General features: G+C 53.8%; 2 protein-coding genes across 5 annotated transcripts in view; one reads left to right on the top strand and one right to left on the bottom strand.

Moving 5' to 3' along the window:
* Nucleotides 1–6: 6 nt before the first annotated feature.
* B4galnt1 (beta-1,4-N-acetyl-galactosaminyltransferase 1) lies at nt 7–6,178 on the top strand. Its single transcript, XM_010644585.2, has 11 exons — nt 7–47; nt 432–650; nt 1,106–1,270; nt 1,395–1,501; nt 1,898–1,938; nt 2,076–2,256; nt 3,958–4,056; nt 4,179–4,369; nt 4,828–4,968; nt 5,195–5,435; nt 5,950–6,178. The coding sequence occupies exons 2-11, from the start codon at nt 433–435 to the stop codon at nt 6,165–6,167; spliced, it is 1,602 nt and encodes a 533-aa protein (XP_010642887.1). The 5' UTR covers nt 7–47; nt 432; the 3' UTR covers nt 6,168–6,178.
* Nucleotides 6,179–6,815: 637 nt separating this feature from the next.
* Nucleotides 6,816–12,264, bottom strand: part of Slc26a10 (solute carrier family 26 member 10) — a 9,058-nt gene continuing 3,609 nt past the window's right edge. For 2 of the 4 annotated variants that reach the window (XM_033763741.1, XM_033763744.1), the window contains exons 4-18: nt 11,973–12,137; nt 11,549–11,701; nt 10,787–10,869; nt 10,492–10,639; nt 10,281–10,394; nt 8,885–8,962; nt 8,699–8,794; nt 8,227–8,333; nt 8,060–8,129; nt 7,875–7,988; nt 7,704–7,737; nt 7,542–7,624; nt 7,397–7,451; nt 7,173–7,279; nt 6,816–6,905 (exon numbers count right to left, since the gene is read on the bottom strand). In XM_033763741.1, the coding sequence (XP_033619632.1) occupies nt 6,867–6,905; nt 7,173–7,279; nt 7,397–7,451; nt 7,542–7,624; nt 7,704–7,737; nt 7,875–7,988; nt 8,060–8,129; nt 8,227–8,333; nt 8,699–8,794; nt 8,885–8,962; nt 10,281–10,394; nt 10,492–10,639; nt 10,787–10,869; nt 11,549–11,701; nt 11,973–12,137 (1,446 nt within the window). In that variant the 3' untranslated portion in view covers nt 6,816–6,866. The remainder of the gene's footprint in view (nt 6,906–7,172; nt 7,280–7,396; nt 7,452–7,541; nt 7,625–7,703; nt 7,738–7,874; nt 7,989–8,059; nt 8,130–8,226; nt 8,334–8,698; nt 8,795–8,884; nt 8,963–10,280; nt 10,395–10,491; nt 10,640–10,786; nt 10,870–11,548; nt 11,702–11,972; nt 12,138–12,264) is intronic. The other 2 variants (XM_033763742.1, XM_033763743.1) reach the window with 2 other exon arrangements.

Below are 12,264 nucleotides of genomic sequence, written 5' to 3'. Positions count from 1 at the left end.
GACAGGCAGGGTGTGGAGCCGCCCCTCTGCAGCCCACCTCCGCCCAGGTGATGCTCGCCAGAGCGGGAGGGGGCCGGGGGGCTGTGGGCCTCGGAGGGCGGCAGGCTCGGGGATGTGGGCTGCGCTACTGCGGCACTTATCTCTTTCGGCACAGCAGCAAGCCGCCGCATCCAAATGTCTCATATCGAGATGCCAGGCCTTGGGTGGGAGAGGAAGCCGAGATGCGGGAGAGGGCGAGAAGAAAGAAGGCCGGGAGACCCTGAGCCCGGGCAATAAGGGGAGGGATACAGCGGAAACCACTCTTGGGGCACGTCCTAGTAGAGTGGAACGGGCCTTCGGGAGGCCAAAGGCTCCGAGGTCGCTGGGGTCAAGAGCTCCAGCCCTCACCTTCCTTCCCACCCTCTTCCACTCCACCTCCTACCCCCAACCAGGATGTGGCTTGGCCGCCGGGCCCTCTGCGCGCTGGTCCTGCTGCTCGCCTGCGCTTCGTTGGGGCTCCTGTACGCGAGCACCCGAGAAGCACCGGGCCTCCGGACCCCTTCTGCGCTGTGGACATCCCAGCAGGGCGCCCCCAAGCCCGAACTGCCAGACCTTGCCCCTGATCCCCGTTACTCGCACATCCCGGTCAGGATCAAGGAGCAGGTGGTGGGGTGAGTGCCCACCGCAGCGGCGGCGAATGCTGGGGGGGGGGCGTCCCTGGGGAGCTTTTGTTTCCAGCGCTGCTTCGCTCAACGCCTCCTTTCTCCTGACTGGTTGCGTGAAGTGGGGTAGAGCCGGCTGCCGGCTGCCGAGGCTTGGCTGGGGAAAAAAGCAGCTCCCCCAGCCTTATGGCGATGAGGATGAGAAAATGTGCAGGCCAGGAAGGGCCCTTCAGAGGGGTTCCTGAATGGTGGGTAGTTAGTTCCCAAAACCCTAGTAATTGGACCTATTCTACACTTGTGTAAAATCGGGGATGGGTTATCTCATCTGTGGTCCTTTCTCCTGGGGACTATTTGGATAGGGAACACATAATGGCCGGACAGCGTTGAGGAGCCGAGGCATGCGGTGCTGTGTACACTGTGGGATGAATGTAGCTGGGCTCTAAAGATCCCTCTCTTGCCTTCAGGCTGTTGGCTCAGGACAACTGCAGTTGTGAGTCCAGTGGGGGGAGCCTCCCTCTTCCCTTCCAGAGACAGGTTCGAGCCATTGATCTCACCAAGGCCTTTGATCCTGAAGAGCTGAAGGCTGCCTCTGCTGCCCGGGAGCAGGAGTTCCAGGCCTTCCTTTCAAGGTATCAGCCAGAAGGGCAGGCATGACCCTGGGGAGAGGGCAGTGGAGGCCTGCAGTGGCTGTGCCAGGAGGGAGAGCCCCTCTCCTCCGGACTTTTCCTTTGTCTTCCCCTCCTCTGCCACCAGGAGCCAGTCCCCTGCTGACCAGCTGCTCATAGCCCCTGCCAACTCTCCCCTACAGTACCCCATGCAGGGTGTGGAGGTTCAGCCTCTGAGGAGCATCTTGGTGCCAGGTGGGTATAAGGGTCCTAGAGGATGGCCTAGGTACCTAACCATGGGGGTGGCATTGCCTGAGACAGGGAGTCAGAGCAGGGGTGAAGGAAGTTTGGAGTGAAAGGTGAGGACTTCTGTCCATAGGCAGGAATTGCAAAACCTGTAATGGGTTGGGGATCCTCTATTCTTTGCTAACTGGTCAAAGGTTAGGTGGATAGGTAGAACAGACCACAGAAGAGCTCCTGCTTTGATGGGAAGGAGTCAAAAACCAGTGACCCAGGATATCCTATGCAATGCCTGCCACTGAGGCCTCAAAAGAGATGGGTGAAAGTCTGAGTATTGTGTGTAATGAAAGGGGGAAATTAAGGAAGAGTTCAGAGCTGTCTGTGATTTTGATCATTCACCCTTCCTCCCAGGACTGAGCCTGCAGGCAGCTTCTGGTCAGGAGGTCTATCAGGTGAGAGAAAACAGGAGAGCAAGGAGGCCAGGTGGGCATCAAGAATTCTGGCAGAGAGACAGGGCCTCCAAGGGGGTGTGGAGTAATCAGGGAAACAAGAGGTAGACCTGATTGCACTTTCCAATCCCCTCTGCCAGGTGAACCTGACTGCCTCCCTGGGCACCTGGGATGTGGCAGGAGAAGTAATTGGAGTGACTCTCACTGGAGAGGGTCAGGCAGATCTCACCCTTGCCAGCCCAGAGCTGGATCAACTCAACCGGCAGCTGCAGCTGGTCACTTACAGCAGCCGAAGCTACCAGGCCAACACAGCAGACACAGGTGTGAGGCCTGGGTGCATTTAGGGGGAGGCTGGATGAACAGAAAGGCTTCAGTGGGACAATGCCAGAGGGTTGTGGGAGACACTTGGGCAGTGGCCGGAGTTGCCCAGCCGCACAATGGGCATTTCAGCCGGGCCAGCAGGACTGGGCTGGAGAAAGGGGGCCTTTGTTCCTCTGGGGCCAGAGCAGGCCAGAGGGAAACCCGAGTCTTGGGTGTGTCCCCACTTCTGGCCAACCATGGGGCCCCAGGAAGTGACTGGCTCCTGTGGCAAGAAGACTCAGGCTCTGTTCCCAGTCCATCACTTACTAGAGGACAAAGCCTTTATCTTGCAGAACATCCATTTTTCCTCTAGCGAAAGGGGCAAACAACCCTCTTGCCTTTCTCCAAAGCTTGTTTGTTACACTGTTTGCTTCAACCTTAGGCTCTTTGCATTTACTGTTCCCTCTGCAGGAATGTTCTTCCCCAAGATTTTTGCATGGCTGGCTTGCATTTAGATCTCTGCTCAGATGTCTTCTCTTCATCATTGCTGTGCATTACTCGTCTTCTATTCAATGCCCACCAGTATCTGAATTTTCTTATTTACCCTGGGAGCAGACTGAGTAGGCTCTTAGTAGCTTTGTTGTATAAATGTGGGGCATACTTTTCTGTGCCTCCACTACTTTTTCTGTTAGTTTTTTGTTCGGGGTTTTTGTTTGTTTGTGTTGATATCTCACTATGTAGTATAGTGTGTATAGTGTATCTATGTATGTGGTCTTGAATTCTCTGTATAGCCCAGGCTGGCTTTGGACTTGGAATCTTTCTGCCTCAGCTTCCTGAGTAGTGAGATCACAGCTGTGCACCCCCACACCCAGCTGAAGACTTTATGTTCTTGTCCACTGAGATCTAGAAAGGTTTTTGTGATAAATTTTTAGCCGTCTTATTTGTTGCTCCTCCAGCTATAGTAGTTGAGCATCTCTTTGAGGGTATACCCAATCATCTTTTGGGGTGCTGCTCTCCTAGAGTTTTTAAAAACTCTCCACCTCAGCCAGCAGTACACTGTGATGTCATCACATACTTGACATGACTGACACTATGTTCCTTACTGTTGGGACAAAAAGGAAAAGAAGCAGGAGTACAGCTCAACAGGACAGGTTTATTTCAGAACAAGCCTGAGAGGGACTACTGGCACTAGAGACCAGACCTGCTGGGGTCTTACAGGCTATAAGGTCTTTATAGGATCATGAGCATAACAAAGGAGGTCTGTGGAAGGAAAAAGTCTCAATGGGACTGTCAAAGGATAGAGTTCAGAACAAAGGCATTGTTGCTATCTGCCCAGGACAGGGCTTGAAGACTTACAAGGAGTTGGGTATTGTTTGTCAAGAGCGCGGTTAAACATTGATTGGGAATTATAGGGTATGACTGTGCTGGACCTTATCAACACATGTCACCTCTGCAGCAGGTGTAAAGCACACAGGGGGAGGGGATTTAAAGTGGTCTCTGCTTAGACCAGGATGGTGGTGGTCAGATCCCTTCACTTATATCCACTGAAAAGAGAATGCTGGGCTGTGGATTTAGCTCAGCAGTTCGGTGGCCTGCCTCGCAAGCACAAGGACCTGAGTTCAATCCCCGGTACCAAAAAAAAGAAAAAAAAAAAGAAAAAGAAAAAGAAAGGAGAATGTTGTCCTAACCTTAAGGTTGCAATCTCATGTCCTTTCTTCCCAGTCCGGTTCTCCACAGAGGGACACCAGGCTGCCTTCACCATCCGAATAAGACATCCTCCCAACCCCAGGCTGTACCCGCCTGGGTCTCAACCCCAGGGAGGTGAGGCCGGTGGGGGCAGGGAGGTGGCAGACCCAACCTTGGTGGAGAGCCCTGGGAGTGGGTCTTTCCTGTTTCTTCCCCCACTTGCCTTCTCTGCACCCAACCCGAGACTTCTCTCCCAGCCCAGTACAACATCAGCGCTCTCGTCACCATTGCCACCAAAACGTTCCTTCGATACGATCGGCTACGGGCCCTCATCGCCAGCATCCGACGCTTCTACCCCACCATCACCGTGATCGTCGCGGACGACAGCGACAAGCCAGAGAGCATCAGCGGCCCTCACGTGGAACACTATCTCATGCCCTTTGGCAAGGTGCGCAGCCTGCCAGGCGAGCTTGGCACCTGTGGACTTTGGGATGGGGTGTGTCCTTAGTCTAAGTCCCTCCAGGGTAGTAATTGGAAGATTTCCTCACTCGAGGGTTCCTGGAATGTAAGAACTTCAAAGAGGCAGGAATCCTGCCTGTCTGTTCACTCTGAATTCTTAGAATGGTGCTTAGTACCTGCTGGGCGCTCTGTAATCGAAGAATTAGTGAGTAATACAGGCTGGATTTAAAGCATTTGAGACCCTCTCCCACCGGAACACTCACTGCCCCTAGGAGAGAGGGTAGGAATCTGCACTTTTTGGACCTCACTTCCTGTAATTGGAAAGCACCCAGAAGTTTAGAGAAAGGTGTAGACTGTTTCAAAGAGTCTTGAGAGGAAAAAAAGCAGTAGAGAGGTGTGTCATTTCTAGACTTTAAAACCATACAACCCCCCACCGCGCACCCCCAGGGCTGGTTCGCAGGACGGAATCTGGCTGTGTCCCAAGTAACCACCAAGTATGTGCTGTGGGTGGACGATGACTTTATCTTCACCGCGCGCACGCGGCTGGAGAGGCTTGTGGACGTGCTGGAGCGGACGCCGCTGGACCTGGTAGGGGAGGGCAAGGCTGTCGTGTGGGACGAGGAGTGAAACAAAGGCGAGAGAGCTGCAGGAGAGAGGCCGAGGAAGTGGAGGGGGGTGCGGACGGAAGCTCTCCCCATCCTGAAGAGGCCAAGCGGCAGGGGATAGGGTGAGGGACCAAGTCCTGGGGAAGAAACACAAACCTACACTCTTGGGGTCCTCGCCCCACCCAGAGCCATCCTCCCACTCCCCGCAGGTGGGAGGTGCGGTGCGCGAGATCACAGGCTTTGCCACCACGTACCGGCAGCTGCTGAGAGTGGATCCTGGTGCCCCAGGCCGTGGGAACTGCTTCCGGCAAAGGCGCGGCTTTCACCACGAGCTCCTTGGCTTCCCAGGCTGCGTGGTCACAGACGGCGTGGTTAACTTCTTCCTGGCGCGCACCGACAAGGTGCGAGAGGTCGGCTTCGACCCTCGCCTCAGCCGTGTGGCACATCTGGGTGAGTGGATGCAACCAGCAACCAGGCACTGTGCACCAGCCCCCTCCCTGGCCATGCCTGTTGCTGCCACCCGGAGAACGGGGTGGGGGGGGCAGAACAGTTTGGCAAAGATCTATGGGGCTGGGGTGGGGTGGAATCCTACCCTCTCCCTCTCCCAAACCATGCAAATAGCAAATCCCCTTGCCCCCACAGCTGCTGTGGCCGCCTTTAACTTCCCCTTTCCCCGCCACTGCCCAGGTCACCCCCACTCCATTTGCATCTGCCTCCCCTAGCTCAGACCACACTCCAAGTAGTTCATCTGGCATCCGTTGACTCTGGGAAGGGAAAGTAGGTTTTCTCACTTTCAAAGCACGCGTGGTCTCCATTTTACATAAAACATTTACATGCCGAGGTCTTTAGGAAGGAGTCTTTCCATAGGTACCTCCTATGCCCTAAATTTCAGTTTAGGTTAGGTGTGGGCCTTCTGCACTCTCAGGAAACCTTCACTGTGTGCTCCCTTCACCTCTATCCCCAGAGTTCTTCCTGGACGGACTTGGTTCCCTTCAGGTTGGCTCCTGTTCAGATGTCATTGTGGATCATGCATCCAAGTTGAAGCTGCCGTGGGGATCAAGAGATGCAGGGGCAGAGACTTATGCCCGGTACCGTTACCCAGGATCACTGGATGAAAGTCAGGTGGCCAAACACCGCCTGCTCTTCTTCAAACACCGGCTGCAGTGCATGACTGCGGAATGATGGCCACAGAGCTTTCCCCTTGTCAGGCTGGGCCTGCCTCTTTGTCCCTGCCAGGATTTTCCAGCAACCCCACTGAGCACTCCACTGACTGTTCCTGACCTCCGTGTGTCCCTTACACCTCCCCTGAGAACCTGGTCTCAAACAGGGGTTTGTCCTGGTGACACCTCTCTCTTCCGAGTGCCCAGGGGCCCGATGGAGCCATAACTTCTCCTACAGCCAGTGCCAAGTCCTCCCCTACCCCATGCTTATGGGGCACAAAATGAGGGGGGGTCACTTTCCAAGTGCCAAAGAGCCCAGGAGGACTCCAAGACCCTGAAGAGGAAACACTCTCATCTCATCCCCTTGGGACTGAGGGGTCAGGAAGCTCCCCATTGTGCAATCCCAGGGCTATGCCACCCCACCCTGAGCTCTGGATCCAGGACTCTGTGCACCGGCTCCAGCCCACCCCCAGAGAGAATGTGTGGCTCTGGAGTGGGTGGGGCTGGTGAACACATGGTGAAAGCCATTTTTATTCGTGTCTCTGTCGTGCTGTGGGCACAGAGGGAGGGGAACCAGGCATCCACATGCAGACACCCAGGCTCACTTCATGGACCCCAGAGGCTCTCGGCTTCATTTTATTAGTCACATTAAGCAGGCTTAGGGACCATGGCCCTTTTCATACACAAATTGTCAGAGCCTTCCACATCCCAAGTGATCTGGTCAGATCCATACTGTGCAGATCTTTGGGCCAGTATGTTCCTGGAGAAGAGAGGGAACAGGTTGGAGTAGATTAGGTACCTGCTCCCTTGCTGAGATTTAGCACTATTGTGCCACACTTTTGGAATCTAAATTCTTAAGTTCTTCCAGTCTGGTCCAGTCTCCCAGACTCGGTTTTGACCTCCCCACTCTTTCCTCTCCAGCTCCTTTCCCCAGTTCCTGTTCCTCAGTCTTCAGCCACTCACCCACCACTTTCCTTGCCCTTGCCCAGCACTTCCTGATCCCACTCCTGATGCTCCTGCCCCTTACCAGTCTTTCCAGGGCATGCGCAGCTGCATCCTGGACACTCACAAATAGCTGGTCTGGAGTCACTCTGTCCAGGAGTCCTGCCCGGGTCAGTGTTTCCAGTACTGAGGCTGTGTGGATAGAGTGTCAGGCTCGGGGCCCTAACTCTCCACTGTGTCCTCCCCTCACCACTCCACACGTCCAGTCATTCCCTGGTCATGCATTCCTCCATCCTCCACACTACTGACCATTACAGTGAGCTAGGAGAAGGTAGATCCCAGCATCTTGGCATTGGCTGGCTAGCTGCAGGGATGAGGCAGAGAAGTTGAACCCCAAATGAGAGGATATGAGTGGAATGATAAGGGTTTCTTCTAAAACTACCCACTTCCTCACCTGTGCCACTTCCCTGGCTGCAGCAGCATCTGCAAAGGTAACACCACCGAAGTCTAGGATCATCACTCTGACAGGCTCACTAACTAAGATGGGAGAAAGCAGGAATATTCATATAGCTCTGTAGATTGTGCCCAAGTCTTCCTCCTTGGCATCCCGTCTCACCTGTGTCAGGTAGGCCATCTGGCTTTGGAGATTCCTATAAGTAGACAAGGGCAGTCATCGTCCCCAAGACATAAGCAGGAACACGGACCTCTTGAGCACAGAGTCCTCCTCAGGACACACCTGCCTCCCAGTCCCAGAGGATCCACTCTCCTCCCTGGCTAAGTTCCTCACCTTGCCTCTTCCAAGCCCCAGGTGCCATTCCACAATGCGGCGAAACTGACCACGGGTCCCAAAGTAGAGTGGTGTTGGGTAGCTCAGGATGCAGAGACCTGGGACCTGGAGGAGCTAAGGGTGAGAGGGTAAGAAGAACATTCAGGTCTAATTTTCCCTTCCTTCTTTGGTCATAGCCCACCCACCTTGTGACTCTCTCTGAGTGGCCTGTACAGCTCCGTCCCCTCAGCCAATCCAAGTGCCAGGCACTTCACCCTAAGGAAGAAGCTGGGGTCAGATTCCCAGCCCAGTCTGGCCTATCTTCATCCTCCACATCCTGTTCTCCCTCATCTTGGCTCATCTCTGTACCCACCTCTGGGTGCGACAGACCACCATCATCATGGAGAAGACCACACCCACAGCCAGGCCCAGGTCCACATTTAGGGTCACAACAGCCACCCATGTGACCATCCACACAGCCTGCAGGACGTAGATCGGGGTGGATGACCAGAAGACTGGGGTCCAAGGGCAGTGACTGCCATTGGCAGATGACAGAGAGGAAGAGCCCAGGAGAAAGTAAGAAATGACAGCGAAAGGGACAGGATTGACCCAGAGGGATACCCATGACACATGAGGACCTCAGACCACACTTCATTTGGGGAGTTATAAAGATTCAGGCCTGACGGGGTCAAAGGCCACCCTTTCTCTTGTCTCTCAGTAAAGGGTTTTAGAAGGCATGTGTGTTGGGGTGAGTGGTTGCAGACTTAGGACCAGGATAATCATAGCTGGCCCAGGGCAAAGGCTAGCAATGTTGGGAAGATGGGGACAAGATCGCCATTTCTCACAAAGTCCACTCGGCTGATGTGCCACAGTTGTGGAAGTTCCTGCATCTGGAAGAACATCTGGCGCATGCTGGAGATGTTGATGCAAGCCAGGACAGCCTTGGGGCAGAGAAGGTGGGCTGACTTCCCCAGTGTCCTGGAATACAGCCACCCCCCTTCAGGTACATCCAAGCCTCCTCTGCTCCCTACCTTGGGCAGATAGTAGAAGAAGGGTCCCAGCCACAGCAGCACCAACAGAACCACTGTGCAGGAGAAGACACCTGCCAACTACAGAGGATGAGGGAAGGAAGAATGGAAGGGAGGGAAGCTCTCTCCCTCTCAGATGAGACCTGATCTCCCCACACACACTGCCTCATCTTCCTCAGAAATCTCCTTCGACACAGATACTTCTCACTCCTCAACCCTCTTCTTGATATTCTGCCATTCACACATACCCCTCCCCCTTGCCCCAATTAAATGCCTCTCATTCACCCCTCTCTCCCAGATGGATAGAGTTCACATACTATAGTGGGCTATTTTTGTAGTCATTTCCATCTTCAAAGCCACTGTTGGATCATCCATAAGCAGGCTAACTGCTTGCTTACAACACCAGTAAAGTAAGAAAAGCCAAAGCTATAGACACTGATAGCTGATTTTTTTTTTTTTTTAGACAGGATCTCACTCTGAGTTTCAAGCTGGCCTTGAACTCACAATGTAGCCCCACACTGGCCTCAAACTTGATGCAATCCTCCTGCCTCAGCCTCCCAAGTGCTGTGATTTCAGGCATGCACCACCATACCCAGATTGTCATGTTTCTTTTAGAAAAAAAAGTTTGTTCCACCAGGGACGGTGGTACACATCTGTAATCTTAGAACTTGAAAGGGTGAGGTAAGAGGATTGCCAGTCTGGGCTTCATAGTGAGTTCAAGGTCAATCTGAACTACATAGCAAGAGCTTGTCTAAAAAAACAAAACAAACAACAACAACAACAACAAAAACCCAAAAAGACAGAAAAGACAATGTTCTCACCAGGTGTCATGATGCATGCCTGTAATCCCAGTATTTAAGAGGCTGAAGCAGGAGGACTACAAATTCCAGCCCAGGCTGGGCAATTTAGTTACTTAGTGAGACCCTGTCTCATAAATAACAAAAAGGGCTGGGATGTACCTCAGCGTGAAATCCCTGGGTTCAATCCCCAGTATGGAGGGTGGGACGGGAGCTATCCTCATTGAAAAGAAACAAATTTTGGGCTAGGGATGTAGATCAGTGGGCAATTTGCCTAGCATGCATGAGGCTTTTGATCCCCAGTACCAAACACAAAAAAAAATCAAAATTTCACCTTTTAACTTTATTTTATAGTTTAGTATTGTTTTACTTATATCTGGGACACATAAACTTTTTCAGTAATTAAAGCTTACAAAGGTCACCGTGAAACTGAAGCCTTGCTATCTTCTATCACTCCTGTCTATAAATCCCACCCTTTATTCCCTGGCCCTTGATTCCCATTCTCCTCTGTTTAGATGCCCCCAAGGAACTACCAGTCTCCCACCACTGCCACACAGCCTGAATGTCTTATCCTTTCTCCTCACGCACAAACACCCTCTTACCTGAGTATTCCCACCGGCATCCACTAGTAGGCTGGTTGTGGCCAGCGTGGCGGAGTTAGGGAAGCAAGAGAAGAGGGAGGAAATGAGGTTGGAGACACCGTGGGCCAAGAGCTCCTGGAGAGACGCAGTGAGATGAAGAGGAGAGATACAAAGGCACGGGGTTGGGGGTTTGTCTTCTGAATGAGGCTGAGGGCCACAGTTAAAGTCATACCTGGTTGGGGTCAATGCTGTAGCTATACTTGTCTGCATAGATGGAGGCCAGCGAGGCAGACACGGCAAAAGTAACCAGTGCAATGGGCAGTGAGTCTGCCAGAATCCTGGGCAGCTCATCCAGGTTGGGGAGGAGGGGTTGGGGAAATCTGGAGAAAGAGGGATCCATGGTAAGGATGGGCTGGGTGCTGCAGGGAGAGGGGGAAGGCAGAGCAAATAGGGTTGGGCAGGACCAGAGGAGGTGCTGGTGGAAGAGTAGGGGAAGAAAAAGCTGGTATCTTTTCATTCTCTCTTACCCTGCAGGCAGCAGCCCCACTATTTGGACATTATATCTTGTGTCCAGGGAAGAGGTGAAGCAGAGCAGAGAAGCCAGAAGCACCTGGAGAGGAGAGCATGTCAGGTCTCACTAGGAAGAGAAGTCTAAAAGAGGTTCAAATGATGGAGGGTTACGATGCAAGACAAGGTGGTCACAGGACTCTAATAACTTGTGGGGCTGTGGTATGTTTGGAACGGGTGCCTGAAAGTTCATTTAAAGTCAAGGAGTGTGAGGATAGGAAAGAGGAATTGAAGCATTCCTTGGGTTTTGGAAAGATGCAAGTAAAGAGAGGACATCTATGTGGGTAGTCGATATCAAGAGGTGCAATTCAGCCATTCCAAGTAGGGAGGGTAGACTATATATAGGCCTACAGGGGGCATCTGTAAAGGCATGGAATATTTTTTAGTGGAAAGAGCAATCTAAGTGGAGAATGGAAAGGGAGATAAAACTAACAGTAAAGATTCCTGTGAGATGAGGAGTTATTTCAAGGAGCGACATTGCAAGGGGGCGCTGTATGGAGAAAGAAAGCATTGTAAGAGGTCTGGAGAGGGCTCACTATCAAAAGTGTGACAGTGTGTGTGGGTGGGGCATTCCGGAGGGTCAGAGCGCTCCGGAGGGAGCCCAAAGTACAGGAACTCTGTTTATGACCTCTGCGTTCCACAAGAGGGCAGCAGCGACCAGTTCCTACAGGCTGGGCAGGGTCCCAGCGGGACAGGGAACTGGGAGCCCAAGCCATCCTCACCACGACGACTTCCCCCGGGATCGGGGTGGGTAGTCTGTCTCGGAATCTCACGTTCAGTTCCTTGACCGGCACGAGCAGCGCCAGACTGAGTGCGGAGATGGTCAGTTCGGCCAGACTGCCCCGGGGCAGCGCCGTGACCACGGCGGCCAGCGTCTGTGGGCAGGGGCGGTGAGCAGAGGGCGGGTGCCCGGGCTGGCTGCCCCGCCCCAGCACCGACCCACCAGGCGGAGGCAAAGGTCACTCTCCTGGCTGTGTCTTCGGGGCTTCCACTCCTGCAGCACCCTCCCGCCGCCTCAAGGTGCCATGACCTCTTCTTCGGCCCCTCACACATCCACCCTCCACCCTCCATCCTTCCTCGCTTTTCAGGTGCCCTCTCTTCCCGCGATCTCTGGAAGTTTCAGCTCCGCTGTCTTCCCACCCCCACCTTGAAAAGGGAGAAGCAGCCCATCTGGCGCGGGAGAGATAACCCCAAAAGGCTTGGTAGCTGGGACACCAGCACGTGCAGCGCAGCCCCGCTGGTCAGCGCCTTGACCACGGGCTCGGACAAAAAGGTGGACAGGACACCAAGCTGCAGAGCAAACATCCCCAGCTGCGGGGGAGACGTTGTGCAGTCACCAAGGGCAGCAGGAGCAGAATGACCAGGGTGCGGTGCCCCAGCAGACCCCTCACACACACCTGTGCGTGAGGCTGCCGCTCCCTCCCCCGCTCCCTCCCCC

This window comes from Fukomys damarensis, unplaced genomic scaffold (assembly GCF_012274545.1).
Source record: "Fukomys damarensis isolate Sample0158 unplaced genomic scaffold, DMR_v1.0_HiC HiC_scaffold_15, whole genome shotgun sequence".
NCBI classification, from domain to species: domain Eukaryota; kingdom Metazoa; phylum Chordata; class Mammalia; order Rodentia; family Bathyergidae; genus Fukomys; species Fukomys damarensis.
The sequence above is the reverse complement of the archived record's forward strand: the minus strand, read 5'-3'. Positions and strand labels throughout refer to the sequence as shown.